This window comes from Chelon labrosus (genome assembly GCF_963514085.1).
Source record: "Chelon labrosus genome assembly, chromosome: 18".
Classification (NCBI taxonomy): Eukaryota; Metazoa; Chordata; class Actinopteri; order Mugiliformes; family Mugilidae; genus Chelon; species Chelon labrosus.
In genome coordinates this window covers 5,164,940-5,184,920 of record NC_140351.1, presented here as the reverse complement: position 1 = coordinate 5,184,920, position 19,981 = coordinate 5,164,940, and the positions used below count along the sequence as shown (strand labels likewise).

Genomic DNA, 19,981 nt, shown 5'->3' with positions numbered 1-19,981 from the left:
AGCCTGCACCACCACCAGCACCAGCACCGCCGCCGACGCCGACCCAACCCCTTTAAAAGTCGGCAGTGCAGGGATTTTCCAGGGTCCCTTCTGTTTTCCCGCCTCTACAGAAAGCGAACACGAGAGCGCCGGCTCACTCGTTCTTCTGCTTTGTTTCTGAATACACTCAACTCTCCTGTTCCCTCGCGTTTCGCCCCAAACACACGAATGCATTCCACATTCCTTCGAACAAAACAACAAAAAAAAACAAAAAAACAGCACACATCCACAGAGTTTGAAGGTGTGTCGTTTGTGCCGGCAAGCCTGTTCAAGTGTGTGTGAAACACTCTTTGACTGGTAATTATCAGCAGCTGCCAAACTGTGAAACAGGTACAGCTACTTCTGTGCTGTGTGAGAGCTGTGTAGCCCCTATTCACGTCCGCGATAATAAACCTTTCTGCCTGTGGCTGTATTCTACGGCGGTTGTCATGGAGGAGAAACTGGTACACGGTATGATTAGTAGGTAACACGGTCCTTTAAAAGGTTCACCGTCTATTTCCTGTAATCCGCTGAGCAGTGCAGAGGAATTGGAACATGCATTTAAATATTCCGGCTGATGGAAGAAATACCATATCTGTCATCTCATGAAGTCTGGAGTATGTTGCTGATCCCTGACAGTTTGAGTACATGTTGTTTTTAGATGGAAAAAAAAAAAAAATATATATATACAGCGCCAAGACTGGATATGGTGTAGCTCATATCAAAGGTTGGGCTTTTTAGCACATCTATTCAAGGGATTAAATGGTGCATGTGACAGCAGCAAGCAAGACCCAGTGACTGACTGCGCAGCAACATGTTCGTTGGATGATATGACATCAGGACTACTGGCATTCTGCACCCAGTCATTTGGGGCAGCAAGGCTGAAAATATCAGGCCTTGATGTGCAGCTGCAATCGGAAAATGGACGAAATCTCTGAACGGGTGGGTGAGCCTACTGCCTCCCCCCTTCCCTTTACCCTCCCTCGCTGTTATGTACCCTAAGACTGTGAGGATAACTGCAGCAGAGATCAGTCCAGTTGTGATGGGAGATAATAGTGGCTGTAGGTCGTTTTCGGGTTTAGGTTGAGCTGGTGAACGTGTTGCATTTCATCGATTGTTTGGATTCTTTTCACCCAGAATGTGAACATTGTGAGATTTGCTCTGCGCTCATGTAGAATATACCGATCAGCCACAACATTAAAACCATTTACAGGAGAAATGACTAACATTTGACCATCTTGTGATAATTCAGTGTTCTGCTGGTAAACTTTTGGACCTGGCATTCATTCATGTGGATGTTACTTAGACATGTAGCACCCGCCTAGACCAGACCAGACACCCCACCCCATAGCAATGACACTCCTTGATGGCAGCAGCCATACTTAGCAGGATGCAGATCCCAAACTGATCAAGTATCTGTGGGATGATCCACAGAGGCCCCTCCCCTCAAAGACCCCCCACTAACAACATCCTGTTGCCAGACACCACAGGACACCCTCAGAAGGCCCATGTCCATTCTCTGATGAGTCTTAACTGTTTTGGAGGCACAAGGGAGACCTAAGGTGGTCATAATGTTATGCCTGATCGGTGCGTGTTGTGATGATCATGGTCTAGACCTGTTAATAGGATTTGCATGTCTCTCTAATCAAGATCTTCTGGAAGATATTCTCACATTTGTTGATTTGATGATGTTGCAGATATGTCGTTGCGTACGATCCATTGATGTTGAGCTCGGTGGAGATGTGACAGACCATCACAGTGAAACCCCTTTTCCACATATGGAAGCAACAGTCCAAAAAAGTGTCTAAATTCTTAGCAGGTGTCTCCCAGAAGACGGACTTTTCAATCAGAGCCCGAGGTGGAACGCTGACTCTGACTCGGTGCCAGATGCTTTGAGCCTGTACATTTCACTCTCGCTCACTCACTCACTCTGGTGAATAAAGGGGCGAGGTAATGAAATCAAGTCCACCGCTGGCAGCAGCCGTAAAACGTCTGCTTTTGTGCCCGAGCTAATTATTCATCAGGTTTGCACCAAAGATTAGCGTGGATGTACGTGAAGAATCCTTTTAAACGTCTCTTTTGTTGTTCCCCTACAGTCGTTTTAGATACAGCACCTGCAGTCACCCTTGTGAAATGACTCTGAGCCATTGTTCCCGTGTTATCCCGAGGACACGAGAAGGCTAGTTAGCGCCGCCTTTGATAGAGATGCCCGTCACCGTTTTAACATTCGTGTTATCAGAGAAGGCAGAGAATTACTGAGGCTGGGGCGGGAATAAAGCCACTCCATAATCTCTCTTTAGGAATAAAATAAAAATAATAATAATGTGCAAGGATTGCAGGCTTATCTTTTGCTCTGTTGTGCCACAAAAACGTATTCAAAATGGGGGGGACATCTCAATACAACATGTCTAAAGCCTCCTGAACTTGTGTTTTTCTTGTAATGGAACACAATGATTTGAGCAACCAGAGTATTGTATGACTACTTCTGCAAAGACGAATGAGAGAACCCCGCTGCTGCACGGGAAGCCTGAATAACAATGCGGTTTGTGGAGTGTGCAAAAACGTGGAATGACTTGCACTTGTTTTCAAACCCAGCTGTGCAATCTCACAGGCAGCAACAGTAAGGTGAGCCAGAGGAAGCGGTGGGTGGCTCTCTCTCTGAGCCTGCTCGCCGGCTCTGACGCCCCCTACAGGGCAGAGGGCTCCTAACCGCAGAGACCCGCAGCTGGAAGCCTCCGTTTATTGCAGTCAATTGAGCTAAAACAGCGGAGAGCTGCAAGCAGCGTGTGCGCCGGGCTTAACCCTTAAGGTCCAGGAGTGAGAGTGGCTGGAGAAGTGTGGTCAGGGAAGTTTGAGCCAATTTCAGTTCCTGTTTTTTGAGTGAGAGAGAGAGTTGCTCAATGAGATAGAGTATGAATGGCCTGTTCGGACCAGATCTGATGACTAAACTCTATCACCAGTGTTTTCATGCGCTATTTCAGGAGGTTCTTTGACTATCAAGGAGTGGAAAGGTGTTGATTCCGGTGTGAACTTCAAGTAATAGCGACTAAATTTATTTTTATGGTTAAGCGTCTCCACTCGGTGTCACATCTCACACCTGTAATGTCACTCATGACCGGATCCTGTTCAGGATTACTTGTGCCGGGATTCAGAAGTGCGCGTGTATTTTTGGCACCGGCTTCAAGTGGGTGACGGGCGCACAGACGGATTCAGACTCCGACAAGAGGAGCAGCTTCTTTGTTCGCAGGAGCAGAGCAAGCAGCGAGACCTTTGGGCCCCTGCAGGCCCCCTCCTCCACCTAGAAAACAGGTATAGTATCATATTTGTATTTTTCTGATCTGATATCAGTTTTTCTGATCTAACAGAGCAGGTGGAGATTTGCAGCTCTGCTCTGATGTTTGTGTAACGACTCCTCTTGTTGTTTAACGTAAGGGTGCGTGAAGAAGCAGGGGGAGATTAGCTGTGAGTGATCCGAGATAAAAATAGATCTGATTTGAGATGATTCACGGATTTTTTTTTTTTTATGTTAAACGCAACTTTCTGGAGCGTTCAATGAAGGCTACAGGCTGGTGGAGAGAGAGGGAGAGAGAGAGAGGGAGAGAGGAGGGCAGCTGGGTGAAATCTGCATATCGATTGCAGGAGGACGCACACACACACACACACACCGACACACGCACGGACACAAACGCGCGCACCCGCGTACTCATCCCTCGTAAAGGGGCGTGTAGGGCTGGCAGGGACTCAAACCCTCCGCATTCGCATCAGTGGAGGAGCCGAGAGCGGTGGCGCACGGAGACGCGGACGCCGGGGATAACTTATATTAGATCGTTTCGGACTTTTAATTTAACAAGACGATATTATTTCCTAAGCTGTTTTTTTTTTTTAGGAAGGGACTGCCTGCTCTCCCTCAACGCTGGTCGGATTTCATTTTCTTTCCTTTTTGACAGCGCTGAATGAGACGCGGGGAGAGAGAACCCGGAGAGATCAGCGGTGAGGAGACAGAGTCTGAACGCGGATAAGAGAGAGGGTGTCTCGGGGTTTCGGCTGTGCGTCTTTGCGCGGACTATAGCCTGGACTGCCGCGGTCGTTCCTCTGCTTGTTAAAAGAGGGGATTCCGGTGCGCGGGGGGCAGGAAATAAGAGTCGATTGGAACTCTGGAGAAAAAAAAAAAAAAAAAGAAAAAGATCTGGTGTCGTTTTAAGTGAATCGGGAGACGCATATCGGATCGTACGCTCTCTGCTCCACGCATGTTGAAAGTGGAGAGAGGAGGGCTGGACGCCTGCGGGTTTGCGAGTCCTCGAAACGCAGGTGAATGCAGCTGTTTGTTTTCTTCTCTGACTCATTCCGAGGCTCGGAAGACATGTCTGAGTCTGAAAATAAAGAGATTTTCATAAATTGTCCACGATTTCGCATAAAAATTTCCAGATTTGACTCATTCCATTTCATTAATGGTTCACTATCCTTTCTTATTGTTGTTGCAAAATACACAAAGTATAAAATTCCTATTAAAGCATGCATTTTTTTACCACCATATAATCTCTTGCTTTGTGTTCTTGCAGCATTTTGTTGCGGGCTGCAGTATTTTTTTTTCTTGTATGTGCGGATTAAGGCTGCTCACATAAACCGGCTCCGTTCCTTTCCGAGCAGCGTGACCCAGTAAAGGGCAGCCTCAGAGTAAACGACTCGAGGCTGCGATAATTTACGCTTTTAATTGATTTCCCCTAAATTTCAGAGCGCCGGTTCAACGGTGTCACTGTTGTGGGGCAGGCTTGAACAATCGGCGCATCTGGACGGTGCGTAAAAGACGCTCAACTCAGGTGAAACTCGGCTGTTATTATTAGGCTCCGGAGCAAAAACTGGGCCTGTAAGACAAGAAAGAAATAAAATAATAATAATAACTGCAGTACGGATATGCTTCAATTTGAGCTGGAGGATGAGCATTTTGGAAACGAAACGGGGAAGTTGTGGTTGTTAGGGGGCTCGGTGTGGCACAAACTCAAAAAAAAAGAGGGGCTCCTGGCGATAATCTGTAAAATTCAGATTTATATAGTTCACGTTTAAGATGGTTTTTGTACATCTGAAATGTCCGTGTCACCGGAGGGAGTCTTGTTGTGTCACTGCATCTTCACATTAATGTCTAGCTCCTTTTTGTAAAAGAAGAAAGAGGGAGGGAGGGAGGGAGGGAGAGAGGGTGAGTGAGTAAAAGAGAGGGAGGCAGAAAGAGAAAGAGAGAGAGTCATGTCACTTAACGGACTGCTGGTGCTCTCTGACTCAGTGTGCAGCTCCGCTTACATATAAAGACACGGAGCTTTTCAGACATAGGTTGGCTATTTGTAATCAAGCCAATCATCAACCTCTCCGAGCCTACAGGAGCAAAGCGGTCACAGTTTTTTTGGGGAAAGGGGGTTGTATCTGTGCCTTCTTATTCGTATCAGCAGCGAATCTTTAAACCAGATTGGGCAGTGTCCAGAGCGCACTGCCGCCGCGGCACGCATTCCTGATCTGCTCACATCTCTCTCGTCTCTTTATTTATTTATTTTTTGTTTCTTTCTCCCCAACTCCACAGTCAAGGATTACATCCTGCCCGGGCATCATCTGAAGGAGTAAGGACGCAAAGCGAAGGGTGGAGTGGGTGACTACTACTACTACTTCTGATTCTTCTTCTTCTTCTTCACGTATCTTGCACTTTGGCTTCTTTTGGAGAGGATATGGCACGGCCGGAGCTGGAGAGAAGAGAGCAGCCGGCGCAGGCGAGAGGAAACAGGAGCTGAATGACAGGATGCCAGCGACCTGAGACCGCTCTCAGACCACTCCAAGCTTCGTCAAAAGAGACACTTCTGCTTTATTATTTGTTGAATCCAGAGGAAGGGGAGAAGAATACTTGCCAAAAAAACAACAAAAAAAAAAAACAACGACAACAGCAACAAAAAAAACTTTTTGAAGGAGTTTAATTTCGGAGGGCTTTTCTTCTTTTTTCTTTTTGTATGCGTAATTTTATTTTTTCGGTCACAAAAACAAGGATGCATTGTGGATTAGTCTTTATCCTGTTCATGGGAATTCTCTCGGTGGCCAAGGCTTTCAAAAATGGTAAGTGTGACATCTGATATGTATATAAATAAAGCCTCTGTGTGCTCTGCTTAAGCTACTAATCCCGATATATTTTTTTTAAAGATTAGCCCTCTGTGATCACCGCTGATCTTTGGGCAAACTCGCCTGGCGCTCACCTGCCATTTCCAGAGAAAATCCTCTCATAGTGTTCCTACAGAGACTTAGTGTTGCTCAATGGAGAGTTCACAGATACGCAATGTAGCCCTATTTAACATTTCCTCCTGTTTAACTTGTATTTATAATGTTCTTTAATATTCTTGTGTGTTAGTTTAAATTACCTTTGTGCGCGTAAAGCTCCATCTGCATTGAAATCTTGCTAAATATTTGATTTATTTACTCTAGCTTCAGTTTCTTGTGAGTCTCCAAACCCACAATAAAAACCCTTTATTCAACGATAAAGTCTTTTACGCGGAGACAAAAGCTTTGGGTGCTGCCTGTTACGCACGCTGCCTTCACGAGTTATGGTGAAGTTCAAAAAGTCATTGCGATCTCTCGGCTTACACAACTTCCCCCTTGTTTTTATTCCTACAGCCTCGGTTTGGTTTCTACTTTTATTTATAACGATTTCTTCGATTTTAAAGAGCAGCAGATGGCGGACGCTTTTTTATATATATATATATTTTTTTAAAGACGAATGCAAATGCGGATAAATATGAGGAGGCAGTCCCCGAAAAACAAAATAGATGATTATTTCTTTTAACGGTTAAAACCTAAACTTTATAGGAAGTTTAAATTAAGAGTCTGCAGATGTAACTATGACTCAAGGCAAAGTCCTCTCCATTGTGTTCATGTTTGTGTCACAAAACCGAAATCTGTTCTTTTTCTTATTTTAATATGAGGCAGAAAACAAACAAAAAGTCAAATAATGAATTTGTCAAAGTGAAATTTATTATCTCATTATAAATAACTGTCTTTTTGTTCCACTCTGCTGGCTAAACATCAGGTTGTATGCAGTCCACTGCATTGATATGGATGGATAGGTTATTTTAAAAACTCTTTCAGTAATAGAAATGTTTAACTACACAGCAGCAGCAGTCTTGTCTCTGATCCAACGCGTCAATCCACATTTAAAAATGTTGTTTCTAAGGATTTGTTCTGGTGGTGTGAGACACTTTCCTGTAGACGGATCAGCCTGAAGCAGATTGTTTAGTCAAGCTGTGCTCTTTCTCTGCAAACTGCAGTGGATGACAGCATCAAACAGCAACAACAACAAAATATATATGTGTATATATTAGAGTTTCTTTTGTTCCCTTTAAAACCTGCCCCTCTCTCTCTTTTCGCCCCTCTGTGCAGATAAATGTGGAGGCAACATCAGAATCTCATCCGCCAACTACCTCACCTCGCCCGGATACCCCTTTTCTTACTCCCCCAGCCAGAAATGCATGTGGGTGATCTCGGCGCCGGGTCCTCACCAGCGGATCCTCATCAACTTCAATCCGCATTTTGATCTGGAGGACCGCGAGTGCAAGTAGGTATCCGCCACGAGTTAGCGACCCTCTCTATAAAGAACAGATGTGCTCTGTTTTGGCCCCGAAACCTCATTCGTTCAATCAGATGCTGCACCCCATCCCCACCACACCCTCCACCCCTCACCTCCAATTTGATTTAAAGTTATCTGGGAGTAAAGGAGGATAAAATGAAACCTCTGTCTAAACAGTAAAACTATGTGCTTTTTATTTATTAGTGAGGGGAAGCTGTTACCACCAGGCCTCACTGTGATAATGCTGTGAGATGCTCCTACAGATTTGTATCGATTCCCATCTAACAGTGCATATGCATGTGTGTGCCATTCATATGCGAGACCACTCATTCCTCCCTTTTCCCCCCACCTCCTGATGCCTATTGCACATGAAACTGCGCCATCTAGTGTCAGCCGGCTGCCTGAAACCTCCTGCGTGCCCCAACAGTGATCCTTGCAAAAAATACATAAAGCAGCAGGAATGTCTCACCCCTGCCATTTGGTTTTTCGGGAATGTCCTTCATTTTCGTCTTTGTGGAGTGAAGTCACCGGGATGTGATATTGATTTGAACGGCTGCTTTTTTTTAATTTAATTATTATTATTTTTTGCAGAAAGGGGGGAAAAACTAAAAGGCCAAAACCTCAGAAGAGGTCATTAACTTTGGCTGCTTTTTATACTGCTTTCTTATTCCTTTCTTACAATCCAATTACTTTCCAAGTAAGTGAGATATTCCAAGAATTGGCCGCGTGAAAAGCAAGTCTCGGCTTATTTTAATAAGGCGGTTGCTCTGATGGCATCAGCGTTTGGAGGCAGGTGAGATGATTTGGCTCACGTTGGATTTTTAACTTGTGAAATCGCCGTTTGACACTTAGCTAGCTACTGATCCTCGTTCGACTTGTGAGCCACGAGCTGTCGCATCCAGCAAGAGGCTAAGCGGCTAACCTGTTGTCAGATAGATAGTTTAAGCCGATGAAACCGGAGATAGACGGTAATGTGATGAGCCCGTGTCAGTGTGCGGCTGCTGCCCCGAGGTGAGCCTTGCCCGGGCAGACTGCCTCGCTCTGATTGCCTTGTCTTCCCTCATGTGTGTGTTGTTTCTTTCTTGTGTGTGTGTCTGTGTGTGTGTCTGTGCCTCGCTCTGTCTCAGCTGTTTGTTTACGCTGCAGGGCTCGGGAGAGTACAGGGCTTTGCTGGATCCTGTTACTGTATCCTCAGCTCCACCCAAAACCTGGACCCTGCGCTGCTTTTGTGCTCCTTGAATGGCCCCTGTATACGCTTGCAGGGTTTGGTTTTTTTTTTCTCTTTAATCCCGGATTTAGATCCCACTTTAACCTTTCTTTAGTGCTGTCAGAGATTTACGGCAGACTGAACGCTGCTGTCTTTTTCTTCTTTTTTTTTTTCTTTTTTTTGAGGCTGGATGCTCCTTGACACTTCTTCTGGGTCCAGTTTCAGCACCAGAGGGACTATTAAACTGTCCAAGCTCCTCGGTTAGAAGCAGAGGGCGAGGAAGCGACGGGAGGAGGGGGCAGCAGTAACAATGCTCAGTGTTAATCAAATTAGTCAGGAATGAATTTCCTGTGTTTAGTAAAAAAAGATTTTTACTCGCCCGCAGGCAAGGAAGTCCCTTTTTTTTTTTCAATTTGAACTGAAGGCGGGCTTTGAGTCTAGCACTCAATCGGTGTATCATTTACAAATTAGCAGTGCTCTTTCCGTTCAGCAGCCACGCTGAATTTGCAGATTGCCGGTTAATTGGCTGTTCATAAATTTGTTAGCGGGTGAAATTTGTGTTTGCGTCCCTCTTTCGCGTATCCTACGTGTGTATCCGTTACATCTGGAGCAGACACGACCTATGTAATGCCAACAGTGTGGTCAGAAAGGTTCCTAACCGCTTGGATACGTTGACAAATGACCCGGGCGGACGGCCGTGAAACTCAAGCCGGTCTCCGATTCATGTGGGCCACTCAGAGATTGCACCAGAGGAAAAAAATAAATAAAAAAACAGGGTCGTCCTGACCTGCAGCTTTGTCCTATTTTTAACCGGGTGCACCGTTTCATTTTTAATGTCGCTAATGGCTTTTCATGGGACTTTAGTTCCACTTCGCGATATATTCCTTAACTTGCTTCACTTTGGCTCTAGACATAAAAAGGACGCCGCATTAAGTTCCCCCCTTTCTCCTCTTTAAATTCAAATTATCGTCCTGTCCAACACGAGGGTGGATTATTGTGCTAATCGCTGACAAGGCATGTCATAGGTAACCCAATTATGAGAGCGGGAATAGTCGCTTATGTATCTGCAGGCAGTCGTTGGGTGTGATTTGTGTTGGAGCCGTCAGACTCCCTGTCGCAGCTCCACTCACCAAATCAGCCCTTACATAATGGAAACTGATGAGAGCCAGAAAGGCCTTCCTTATCTGATGGACTGGCAGAGTGGGTGGAGGTGGGGACGGTGGGGGTAACAATGCATGCTTCAGTGCACTGCCTTGCAATCTAATTAGCGGGCAAATGGAACACACATGCGCCACATGTTCCCCCAACATGGCGCTTATCAGCAAACCAAACAATAAGCACTCAAAAGTGGTGCTCGTAAAAAGAAAAACAAGTCTTCCGCTGAGTGGAGTCTGGCTGCGGCGGTGTTGTTGCACGTGTGCGCTACCCTTGACAGGTTTGTTTGGGGAAGTGCAGGGGCCTGTATCCTGAGAGCTGCAGGAGGAAAGCACTTCATCACAAAGATAAGGGGACTAAGTGAGCCTTGCGATTCTGAATGCAGAGCGTGTTTACCTTTCACGCACCGCTGTAGACTTTCACAGAGTGGAGTTTCAGGGGGCCGCCCTTGCCGCCTCCCGCCGCCTCTCGCCGGCTTAATGAAGTTTGAGGCGGAGGCGCAGCCTGCATCAGGGCAAATATTTGAAGTCACTTCAGCTCGGAAAATCGGTGGAATGAGCGAGCTAGGCTCAAGTGAAAAACCAAAGTAAATAGATACTTTACTTTTGCTCCGCTCCCTTTACCATGCACCCATTCTCTTTATCCCCCCCCTTGCGATCTGATAAGGGCCGTCGGGGCTCGCCCGGCTGCAGCAACTGCGGCAAAAAGGTGGTTTCAATGGATTCTGATCTAAACGAGTGACGGGCAGGTTTCACAAAACGGCAGGCTGAAGGTTTTAGTTTATCTAATTTGGACGCTACGCCACGGTTCTTATTGTTTAAGTGAGAGTTTCTGTTCAGAAGTCTGCAGGCTGCTCTCTCTCTCAACCTTCTCCCCTCTTGCTGACTCAAAGAGGAGAGCCAGCTTTCTATAGACACGCTGCTGACAACATTATGAATCATTGATGGCATCGGATTTGCTGACCAGACCGAAAAAAACGTCGGTTCTTCAGCACATACTGAAATCCCTCGCAGTCAGTCAGCCAGTCAGCCAGTCAGGGCTGCGCTGTTTGTTTTGGAGGTGCAGAAGTTAAAAACAAGAGGGAGATGGAGCCTCTGCTTTCTCATCCCTCCCTCATTTCTTTGCTTCGTCTGCTTGGTATTTTTTTTCTGGACCTCACTGACATTCCAGCGTGACAGTGTGTGCAGTGGATGGAGGGCTGGTGGGTGGGGTGGGGATGAGATGTATGGCAGAGTGGTACTAGGCAGCAGAGATATTCCAGGAATGCCTGCTCAAGCAGCTCCTCGTGGGGGTTTGGGGGCGGGTGGGGGATCGAGGAAAAGTTCAAACTTCAAACTTCAAACGTCCCCCCCCCCCTGCTTACAGGTGCCGGGAACTCAAATCTTGGAAAATCAACTCCTCTCCTCCTTTTTTTTTCTTTAATTGTCGCTCTCTCTCTGTCTTTTCTTTGTCCCCCCTGCCCCTTCGCTCCGACCTCCCGCTGAGCTGCCCCCGTGGAGCTGCTCGTCCTGCTGGGAAGGCAAACATTCTCTGCTGTGTACCTTCCACAATAGACATCCTGCCCCTCCTGGCATTCGTGACCAGGGCCTGAGCCCCAGAGCCGACTAATAGGAGCTGCCGGGGGGCGGGGGGGTATTAACCTACCCCGGATCTATAGTTGGCCCTTTCTTTGTCGTGTGTAATCCCGCTAACTCCACTCATATGCTTCACAGTGCCCCTCAAAGAGTGCCACCTGTTTCTAGGAAGTGAGAGTGGAGGACAGAAGGGGCTTTAGGGAAAAAGACCCACTTGGCCACTTTTCCCGATTCCTAATTCCCTTGCTCCGCGCTAATAGCATGCAGCAGCCTCATGATAAAGAGCAGCGGCGCTTCACTTCACAGTTGGGGAGTGAAGATCACAACTCTCCCTCCGCCCTCCGAGGCAACCAGTCAAATAGGGAGACGTGGGCTGCGTGATTGTTTATTAGCTGTTGTCATGGAGGGAAATAAATAAGCCAGGGACGCAGCAGGAACCTTTCTTTTTCTTTTTTCTTTTTTTCTTTCTTTTTTAACAGGCCTGTGGCGGTGGCAGCTTTTATGGAAGGGAAGTGCCGCGACCTCCAGGGCTGACGGGATAGGGCTTTGGATTGACACAGATTGTTGGGAGATACTTATGGCCTGTTAGCGGACATTTATTATTTCCGCTGTCAGTGTGTTCTTTTTTTAAAGTGCATGTCAGAGAGGCATCCACGCCGGAGGAGGGGAGGGAGTTGAAAGTGCCGCCGACGCCGCCGCCGGAAAAAAAAAAAAAAGACGGGCACAGCCAGATTGAGCGCGTGGGGCGACACCTCTTCTTTTAACTACCAGGTTTCGACAAAAAAAAACAAAAAAAAAAACAGCTGAAATTGCGCACCTGGTGTTTTTCTGCAGTAACAGACTCCCACGGTTCGTCACAATGGAAATCAAATTAGACTCGAAATTACCTTGAAACACTGCTACTTGGAAAATAAAGGGGGGGGGGTCCTTGTCACCTGCATCTCAAAGAGCAAATCCATTTTGAATTTATCTTGTTTGCACTTGTAAAAGCCTTATTTTGCACAGACGGGCGCTTCTGCATCTTTGAATTTCCACTCGCTGCAACCGCGTCCCCCTGTTGATGAGGCAGGTGAGCCGTTGGAGGAAAAGTGGTTCACCTTGTTAATTAACCAGAGGACAGAACAGAAAAGATTGGACGGCAGACAGAGATGTTGCATCACGTGGAAGCTGTTGACCTTCACTCTCAGGACTCTCATTCTTCTTCTTCGTCGTCTCTTTTAAACATAGAAGGGGTTACTCTCTGGCTAATGAGCAGGATTAAAGTAGGTCTGTGCACATGTGCGCCTGCATGTACGAAGAATATGAGTGTGTGCGCGAAAGAGAAGGAGGGACTGCTGGGTTTAGGGTCCTTTCTTTTATTTTTTTTTTCATCCACTGGTGAAGTGTTTCACCTTGGCCACGGCTTGGAAGGGCAGCTTGATTGAAAAGCTTTCTGGCCGTGGCATCTGCCATCCTCCCCGCTGCTCTGTCACCACTTTGATTCATGCACAACCTGACCACAACCGGGAGGCGAGCCACTCTGCCTCGCAGCAGGGAGGCCGGGGAGGAGGAGGAGGAGGGGGGGAGGAGGCTGGGCGGCAGGTCTGCTGCAGTGGGAAAAGAAGGAGACGACAAGGCCCGCGCTCATAAATAATCCGGCGGATTTCAGGTCTCGCCCGGTGTTATCTGAGGCAGCCTCACGTGTCTGAATGTTTTGGGGGTTTTTTTTACATCTCGATGTGGGAGTTAGCGGCTCGTGTTTGCCAGGGACTCGTGTCCCTAAGCTGTCTCTGGCACCGAGTACTGTAGCTGGCGAATTCTTCTCTTTCTTCTTCTTCTTCCTTTTTCATTTTTCCATCCGCAAACCAGTACTCGCCTCCCTATATGGAAGTTTCTTGTGGAATGGAGCTGCAGCCCACACGGCTTACCGGATGTCAGGCGTTTTTGAGACTCGCGATTAGAAGACAACGTTTGGTAATCTCAGCTCTCTATCTGGACGCCGCGGGAGAACTCAAGACGCCGCTTTCCTTCCAGCGCGCATGAAAAAGCATTAAACACCGAGGTTATAATTCAATTGTGCGTTTCTGTTCTCCAAAAGGACAGTTGGCAGCGAGCGCCATCTCCCCCTCGCTCTGCTGCCTCGTACGACATAATTAGCAACAGGTTTTCCTCCCGTGCCTTTTTTTTCTTTTCTTTCCGCCATGTGCTGATTTCTCAGTTTATGAGGCTGTACGGAAAACATCAAGAAGTGATAAACAAGGCTGAATGAGGAATAACCGGAGTTCACGATGTGTGCGGGTGGTAGAGCGGCCGTCTGGGTGGGGGGTGGATTACTCTGAAACAGTACCTCAATGTCTTACCCGTCCCAGAGGAGAAAGGAGAGAGAAGAGGCTCTTTAGTTGAACTGATGAGGGAGTTCTGGACACTTTAATACGGCGTGTCCAGGCTTGTCAGACATGTTTCGTTTAGCGGTCTAACCTTGAAAGGGGGCCTGTGATTGTGATTGATGTGGCGGGGGTGCTACGCAGCTTGTTTGTTGCCCTAACGCCCCGGTGCTTACAGATCCGCAAGGGGTGGCAAGTGGGAAGGGGGCGGCGGCCTCGGCGACCGCAGGGTTCTTTATTCAAACAATCAAGCCGGGGTCCCCAGAGAGGCTGCGGGTGAAGAAAAGCTTGTTTTCGGCGGGTGAGAGGGTAAAGTAGGTAGGAAGTGGCGAGCCGAGGACCCTCCTCTCTCGGCCCCAGATCCCCGGGGTCATTTTCGGTCGCTGTGTTTGCGCACAGCGGGCCGCTGGCTCGCCGGTGTGCTCCTCCACCGCTCAGCTCTGCGTGATTCGGCCGGGGCAGCAAGCAGACAGTGATTGATGGGGCGGTGCCCCGCTGCTCTCTGATTGAGTTAGAGCCACTCACAATCCCTGGCTTTGTTTGCTCTTTGCTTGATCTCTCCTCACTAAATTGGCAGCATTAGTTGTGGTCTGTCTTTTTTTTCACTCGGCCACCGTCACATTTTTTTTCTCACGGTCGTATTTCTTCAGTCAGATGGCCATAATTGTAAAAAAGGACTGTAAATTAAGCCTAACAGCTACCTTTTTCTGGTATTATCTCTGTAGGGTATTGCTGAAAGTATTATTAGCAGCGAGTACCTCCAACCTTTCCAGGATGACCCCTACCTCCTCCGTGCATACTTACACGGCCCCCGCGGAGGAGATTAAACCTCCGAGCAGACAGCCACCAAGTTGACGGGAAAGTTTGATTGTCGGGCCAGTAAATGGAAGAGTCACATTGTCCTTCAGATGCTAGCAGTGCCTGGCTGGCCGACCGACCGACCGGCAGCACTTAAATCAGCCCCGCAATGCCAAGAATTCAGCCTCGGAAGAGATGCAGCGCTTGGCACGCGGCCCTCGCAGCGCGGCCTATTTGGCTTTCAAAGTGCTGCATCGCTGGAAAAACCCGAGTTCTTCTTTTTCACGGAGTGGCAACAATGCAGCTAATAAATGAAATAAAAAGGATCGGGTTTTAAATATTAGATATTTCATTTAAGGGCTGAGCTGCGTTGGAAGAAAAAACGACCGGGTCACGCTCGCAAATATGGTTAAGAGCCGTGCACATAGCTCGTGTTCTGTCGAGTTTAAAGTGTGGTAAAGTTTAAGGTCAGTCGTGGTCTATTCTGTGTGTGCACTCAACAGCGCTCCCACAGGGTCTCTTCACAGCCAAGTGGCTGCACGTCCGGCCAGATGACCGGGTCATGAGACACTCAGCCCAGACTGCTCTCTGACCCTCCCCACCCCTCCGCAGGCTCGAGGGAGGACAGAGAAAAGGAAGAAGGAGGGTGCCGGGGGGTGGGGGGGACGGATGGGACATTTAATTGAATAATTCCCAGTGCAGTTATTACCATCGCCCTGGAGCTCGCTAGCCGCTGCAGAGCCGCGTAAAAGAGTCTTAGAGAGAGGGAGGGAGGACGTTTCAAACCACAGAACCGCTCGCTGTTGTTGTGCTTGGCACCTGTTTGCCAACTACCTCAGTCTGCACCATTTTCCTCTTTTGTTTCTGGCCCTTTACTCGCTCCATCAACAAGCAAACTTTCATGCCTTTTCTACCTCACTCAGCGGTTTCTCTTCACCGCACCCACACCACCCTTTTCTTTCTTTTAGAGAAGGAGAGAGAGTTTTGAGCAGCACCCAAAAGGCTTTACCTCTAGCTGACCTCAGTCTCAGCCTACCCTCCCCACTGCTTTCCCCCTTCCTCTCCTCCCCTGCGCTCCTCTCCCGCTCATCCCGCCTCCTTCGAATGCAGCGTGCTCCCCGCATGCACAGCTCATTACTCGGCGGGGAGCGCCACTGGCATCCAGACACAGATAGATGATTGCCCCTGGATATTATGTTGTTGTTGTTTTTCTCGTCGGCCCAGGGACGGGACGGGACGGGACGGGACGGGACGGGCTCACGTGACCAGCTTTAGCCCCAAGTTCACTGGGTCACTAGCTCAAGGCTGTTCACAGCTTTCTCCCGTGCTAGCCTGACCTCAAGCGTGTACGTCGCGTACAGGATATCCAGTAACGGTCTGTGTAGGCTGCATCCTGGTTTCCTTTATCAGAAAGACACAGACGCTCCAGTAACAGCGAGCCACGTGACCGAAGATACCACGAAGACGTGTGTGTGGTCAGCTGTAAGCACAGTGGAGCTGCAGTATATCCATAAATTTACAGTTTAACCTCCTGCATAGCTGTTTCTAAGTGATTGTCGGCTTTGTATGCAATTTGTGAGGCTTTAAAATCATTTTAGGCCTATATCGGAACCGGCTTTCGTAATCCATTGTTACTTTCAATTCATGCGTCTTGATCTGAGTCGAGGGTCGTCTGTCTTTGAGTCTTTATACAACAGGTGAAGAAGGAGCAGCGTTATCTTCCTGCCTTCGTCCCTCCCAGCAGGGCGTGCATGTACCCATGCCATAAGGTATTAGGTGGCAGGGACAAGTCGTCCCTGCTGTGCCACCTCACCCCCTCTTCCTCCCCCCTTTCACCCTGTTATTTTTACCCTTGACTTCTCATTGTCGCGACGCCGCCGTATCATCCGAGCCGTTCCACAGGACCCCTGTGGAGGATCCTCTCCTCGCTCACCTCTGCCTGCCCCCTTCTCTCCTGTGTAATCAGAGATCCTCTCAAATGTCAAGGTGGGACAAATGGGAGCCATTCCCTCATGTAATGGCCCCAGAAATGGGTTAGAGTGCCTCCCTTGCCCTCTCTCTCCCCCCCTCTATCTTTTTCCTCTCTTTCAGAAAACCTGTGGTGCTTTTCGTCCTTTCTTTCGTTTGTATTTTTCAGCCGTTTCCCCGCCTCTCTCTCTTTTTGTCTCCTTTGTCAATCGTATCACAGAGTTTCCGGCTTCGTTGTGTTGACCTGTCTGACCTTTTTCAGGAGAGTGTGTGTAATTGACATATTGCGTAATAGCTCTCAATCAAAATGGCTTTATATTATAATAAGGCCATTGCTGCTGAGGAGTTTCCTTTTTCTTAATTTGCCCAAAGGGCTGACATTTAGAGTGAATATTCACTTCTCATATACATTTACACTATATTTATTATATTTAAATCTAAAGCTCACTTAGATGAATGTGTACTTCCACTTTACCGTGGGCATTTTACTAAATGATTGTACCTATTCATCTCGCTACGGTTATGATAACAAGATGTGTGATAGAAAAAGAGATCTTAATACTGTTAATACTCGGTTTATCATCAGCCATAACATTATGACCACTGACAGAAGAAGTAAATAACATCTTGTGACAATTCAGTGTTCTGCTGGGAAACTTTTGGACCTGGCATTCATTGGTGTGGATGTTACTTAGACATGTAGTAGGACCCACCTAGACCAGACCAGACACCCCCACCCCATAGCAATGACACTCCTTGATGGCAGCAGCCATCCCCAGCAGGACGCAGCCACAAAAACGCTTTAGGAACAACTCAAAAAAACATGAAGAACAGCACAAGGTATTGACCTGGCCTCCAAATTCACTAGATCCCAAACTGATCAAGTATCTGTGGGATGATTCACACAGGCCCCTCCCCTCAAAGGCCCCCCCACTAACAACATCCTGTTACCAGACACCACAGGACACCCTCAGAAGGCCCATGTTCATTCTCTGATGAGTCACAACTGTTTTGGAGGCAACAAGGGAGACCTACACAATATTAGGAAGGTGGTCTTAATGTTATTTTGGAAAGGAATTGATCATGTTTTGGTCATACAGTTAACAAAACTGTACAACTCTATGTGGAAATCTGATTAATTGCAACAACTTGTTGTTTTATTAGTGCGTTTAAGGCATCAGAAGGAGCTCATTTGTGTTTTTTTCCACATTTTTCTTTTAATTTTCCGTTATTTGTTGCATTTTCTTTAATGAAATATGCGTTGAACGTCGTCCTGTTGGAGTAAAAACCAACCAGCAGGTGAATAAGAACCAAAAACTGTAACAAATCAATTATCTTTAACATACACAGTAATTAAATACCATAAAGCACCATGTAATAAGAATAACTACATAACTTGTCCCGGGACTTGTTGAAATCGCAGATGTATATTCACATTTGTGTAATCGCGTTATTGTGACCTATTTGTCACGCTTCATGATTTTAATAAGAGAAGAAAGTCCGAGTGTGTTCGAGCAGGACGGCTGGAAAAAAAAAATAAAAATCTGCCCCGGCCTTCGAGGCATGTCGCAGTCACTTGTGTGAATGTGAAACAAGTCAGCTGAGCGCATGTCTTCAACGTCCCCTGTGTTCAAAGTGCAGTGTGAGGTAGGGCCCACTGCCCTAAATTGCATGGCTGATTTAGACAGCCTGTTAACAGTGGGAGCTTTTGTGGTTAGTCTTATTTTCCTTGCTTGTTTTCTGCTCCCCCCCCATCCCACCCTCCGCCCGTCCCCTCTCCGGTACACAGCAGTGTGAGCGGGGGTCTGTGCTGAGCAGCCACCCACCCTTTCCATACACACCCACACCCCTCAGGGCAGAAATCTCCCTCTGTTAGCCCGTGCTCATATTTCTGAATAAAGGATTATTGTGCTTGTTGCAGAGGGAGGGGGATGCAATAATTGAGTCTAAACAGCCAAATTCATTAATTTGATTGTTGGCGACAGCAGATCTCTCGACAGTGTAATTAGGGAAGCTAATGGATGGAGGCATGCTAAATCCATCAATGCTAATGATAATTGCAGTTTAGGGGAGAGAATATGCTTTTCAGACGCGAGGCCGAGGCCGCAAACAAAATCGGAAAACAGCGACGGCGTCTAAAAATAGGCCTGAGCGCAGCCTTACAGTGTGAGGGTGACACCCAAAGAGGCCCGCCGTCGGACGGGGTGCAGCTGGGCCATCTGGGCGGGGCGGGGTGAGGCGGTGGGGGGGTATCCATCTTTTCATAAATCTTTTTTTATCTCCGTCCGTCTTTGCGGGAAACGCCGCGGCGGTGAAGCGGGGCAATCATGCCCTTCTCCCCTCGCCGGCGAGGAACCACTTCAGGAACCACTTCTGAAGCCATCAGCTCTGATTGGTTGGGGTTCTGTCCCGCTGGGCGAGTCGCCACATTCGGGGGGGCCTTGGACTGCTGCGATAATTTTCTGCAGATTCAGAAGTGAGGGCACATCAGTGGAGAGGATGGTAGTGCAAAAAAATATCTCGTGATTTTGGTCTTTAGTGTTCACCCTCAGTGAAAATCTTAGTTTTTCCTCGTCCGCCCAGACGAGCTGACACGAGGGTCGTTACAGCTGGACCGGTGCCCAAGGAAAAAAAAAAGGGAACCTGTTATTCTAGGTTCAGGTTAATGAATGTCACATGCAATGGGGAGGCAGTGCGGGACGGAAAGTAGACACAGAGAGAGAGAGAGACCATTTTATTACGGCGAGGTATGTCCCCTCCAGGCTCGGAAAAAGTAACTCAGAGATCGGCTTGTCTGGGGGGGGGGGGCCCCCTTGTACAAACGTTAATGATGTTTTGCCGGAGCCCCAAGTGACAGTTTGTTAGTCGAGACTCGTTAATACAAAACTTTTTGGTTCGTGACAGCTGACAACAAGGTTACCTTCCCCTGCCAAGTCCCCTCGCGCCTCGCGGACCTGTCCCGAGTCAGTCCCATTGTTTAGGCGTTTCCACTTGTGTCACCTGGAGATGTTTTGACATGTTGTAGGTGACATGTTTAAATGCAACTGCGAGTTATACGCTGTCAGACGGTGACGGAAAATGCCAGAGAAAAGGGGAGGGTGGAGAGGGGAGATGGGGTCAGGCAGTTGTTCAGTCTGCAGCCGAACCAGAGGGCAGCGGCAAAGAAAGAAAGAAAGAGCTCTTGTTCTGGGGTTTTCCGCGGCATGCTCGAGCTTATAAATGGTCTGATTAAGAAATCTAACCAATTGTACGAGGCTTATGCAGTCTGTCATAGCGTTATTCCATTTGCCTGAGATTGTATTGCTTTTGT

At 47.7% G+C, this 19,981-nt stretch overlaps 1 protein-coding gene across 2 annotated transcripts in view; it reads left to right on the top strand.

The window, feature by feature from the left end:
* Positions 1–3,600: 3,600 nt before the first annotated feature.
* Positions 3,601–19,981, top strand: part of nrp1a (neuropilin 1a) — a 56,518-nt gene continuing 40,137 nt past the window's right edge. For both annotated transcript variants that reach the window (XM_084565713.1, XM_084565712.1), the window contains exons 1-3: positions 3,601–4,326; positions 5,585–6,105; positions 7,420–7,594. In XM_084565713.1, coding sequence (XP_084421839.1) covers positions 6,003–6,105; positions 7,420–7,594 — 278 coding nt within the window. In that variant the 5' untranslated portion in view covers positions 3,601–4,326; positions 5,585–6,002. The remainder of the gene's footprint in view (positions 4,327–5,584; positions 6,106–7,419; positions 7,595–19,981) is intronic.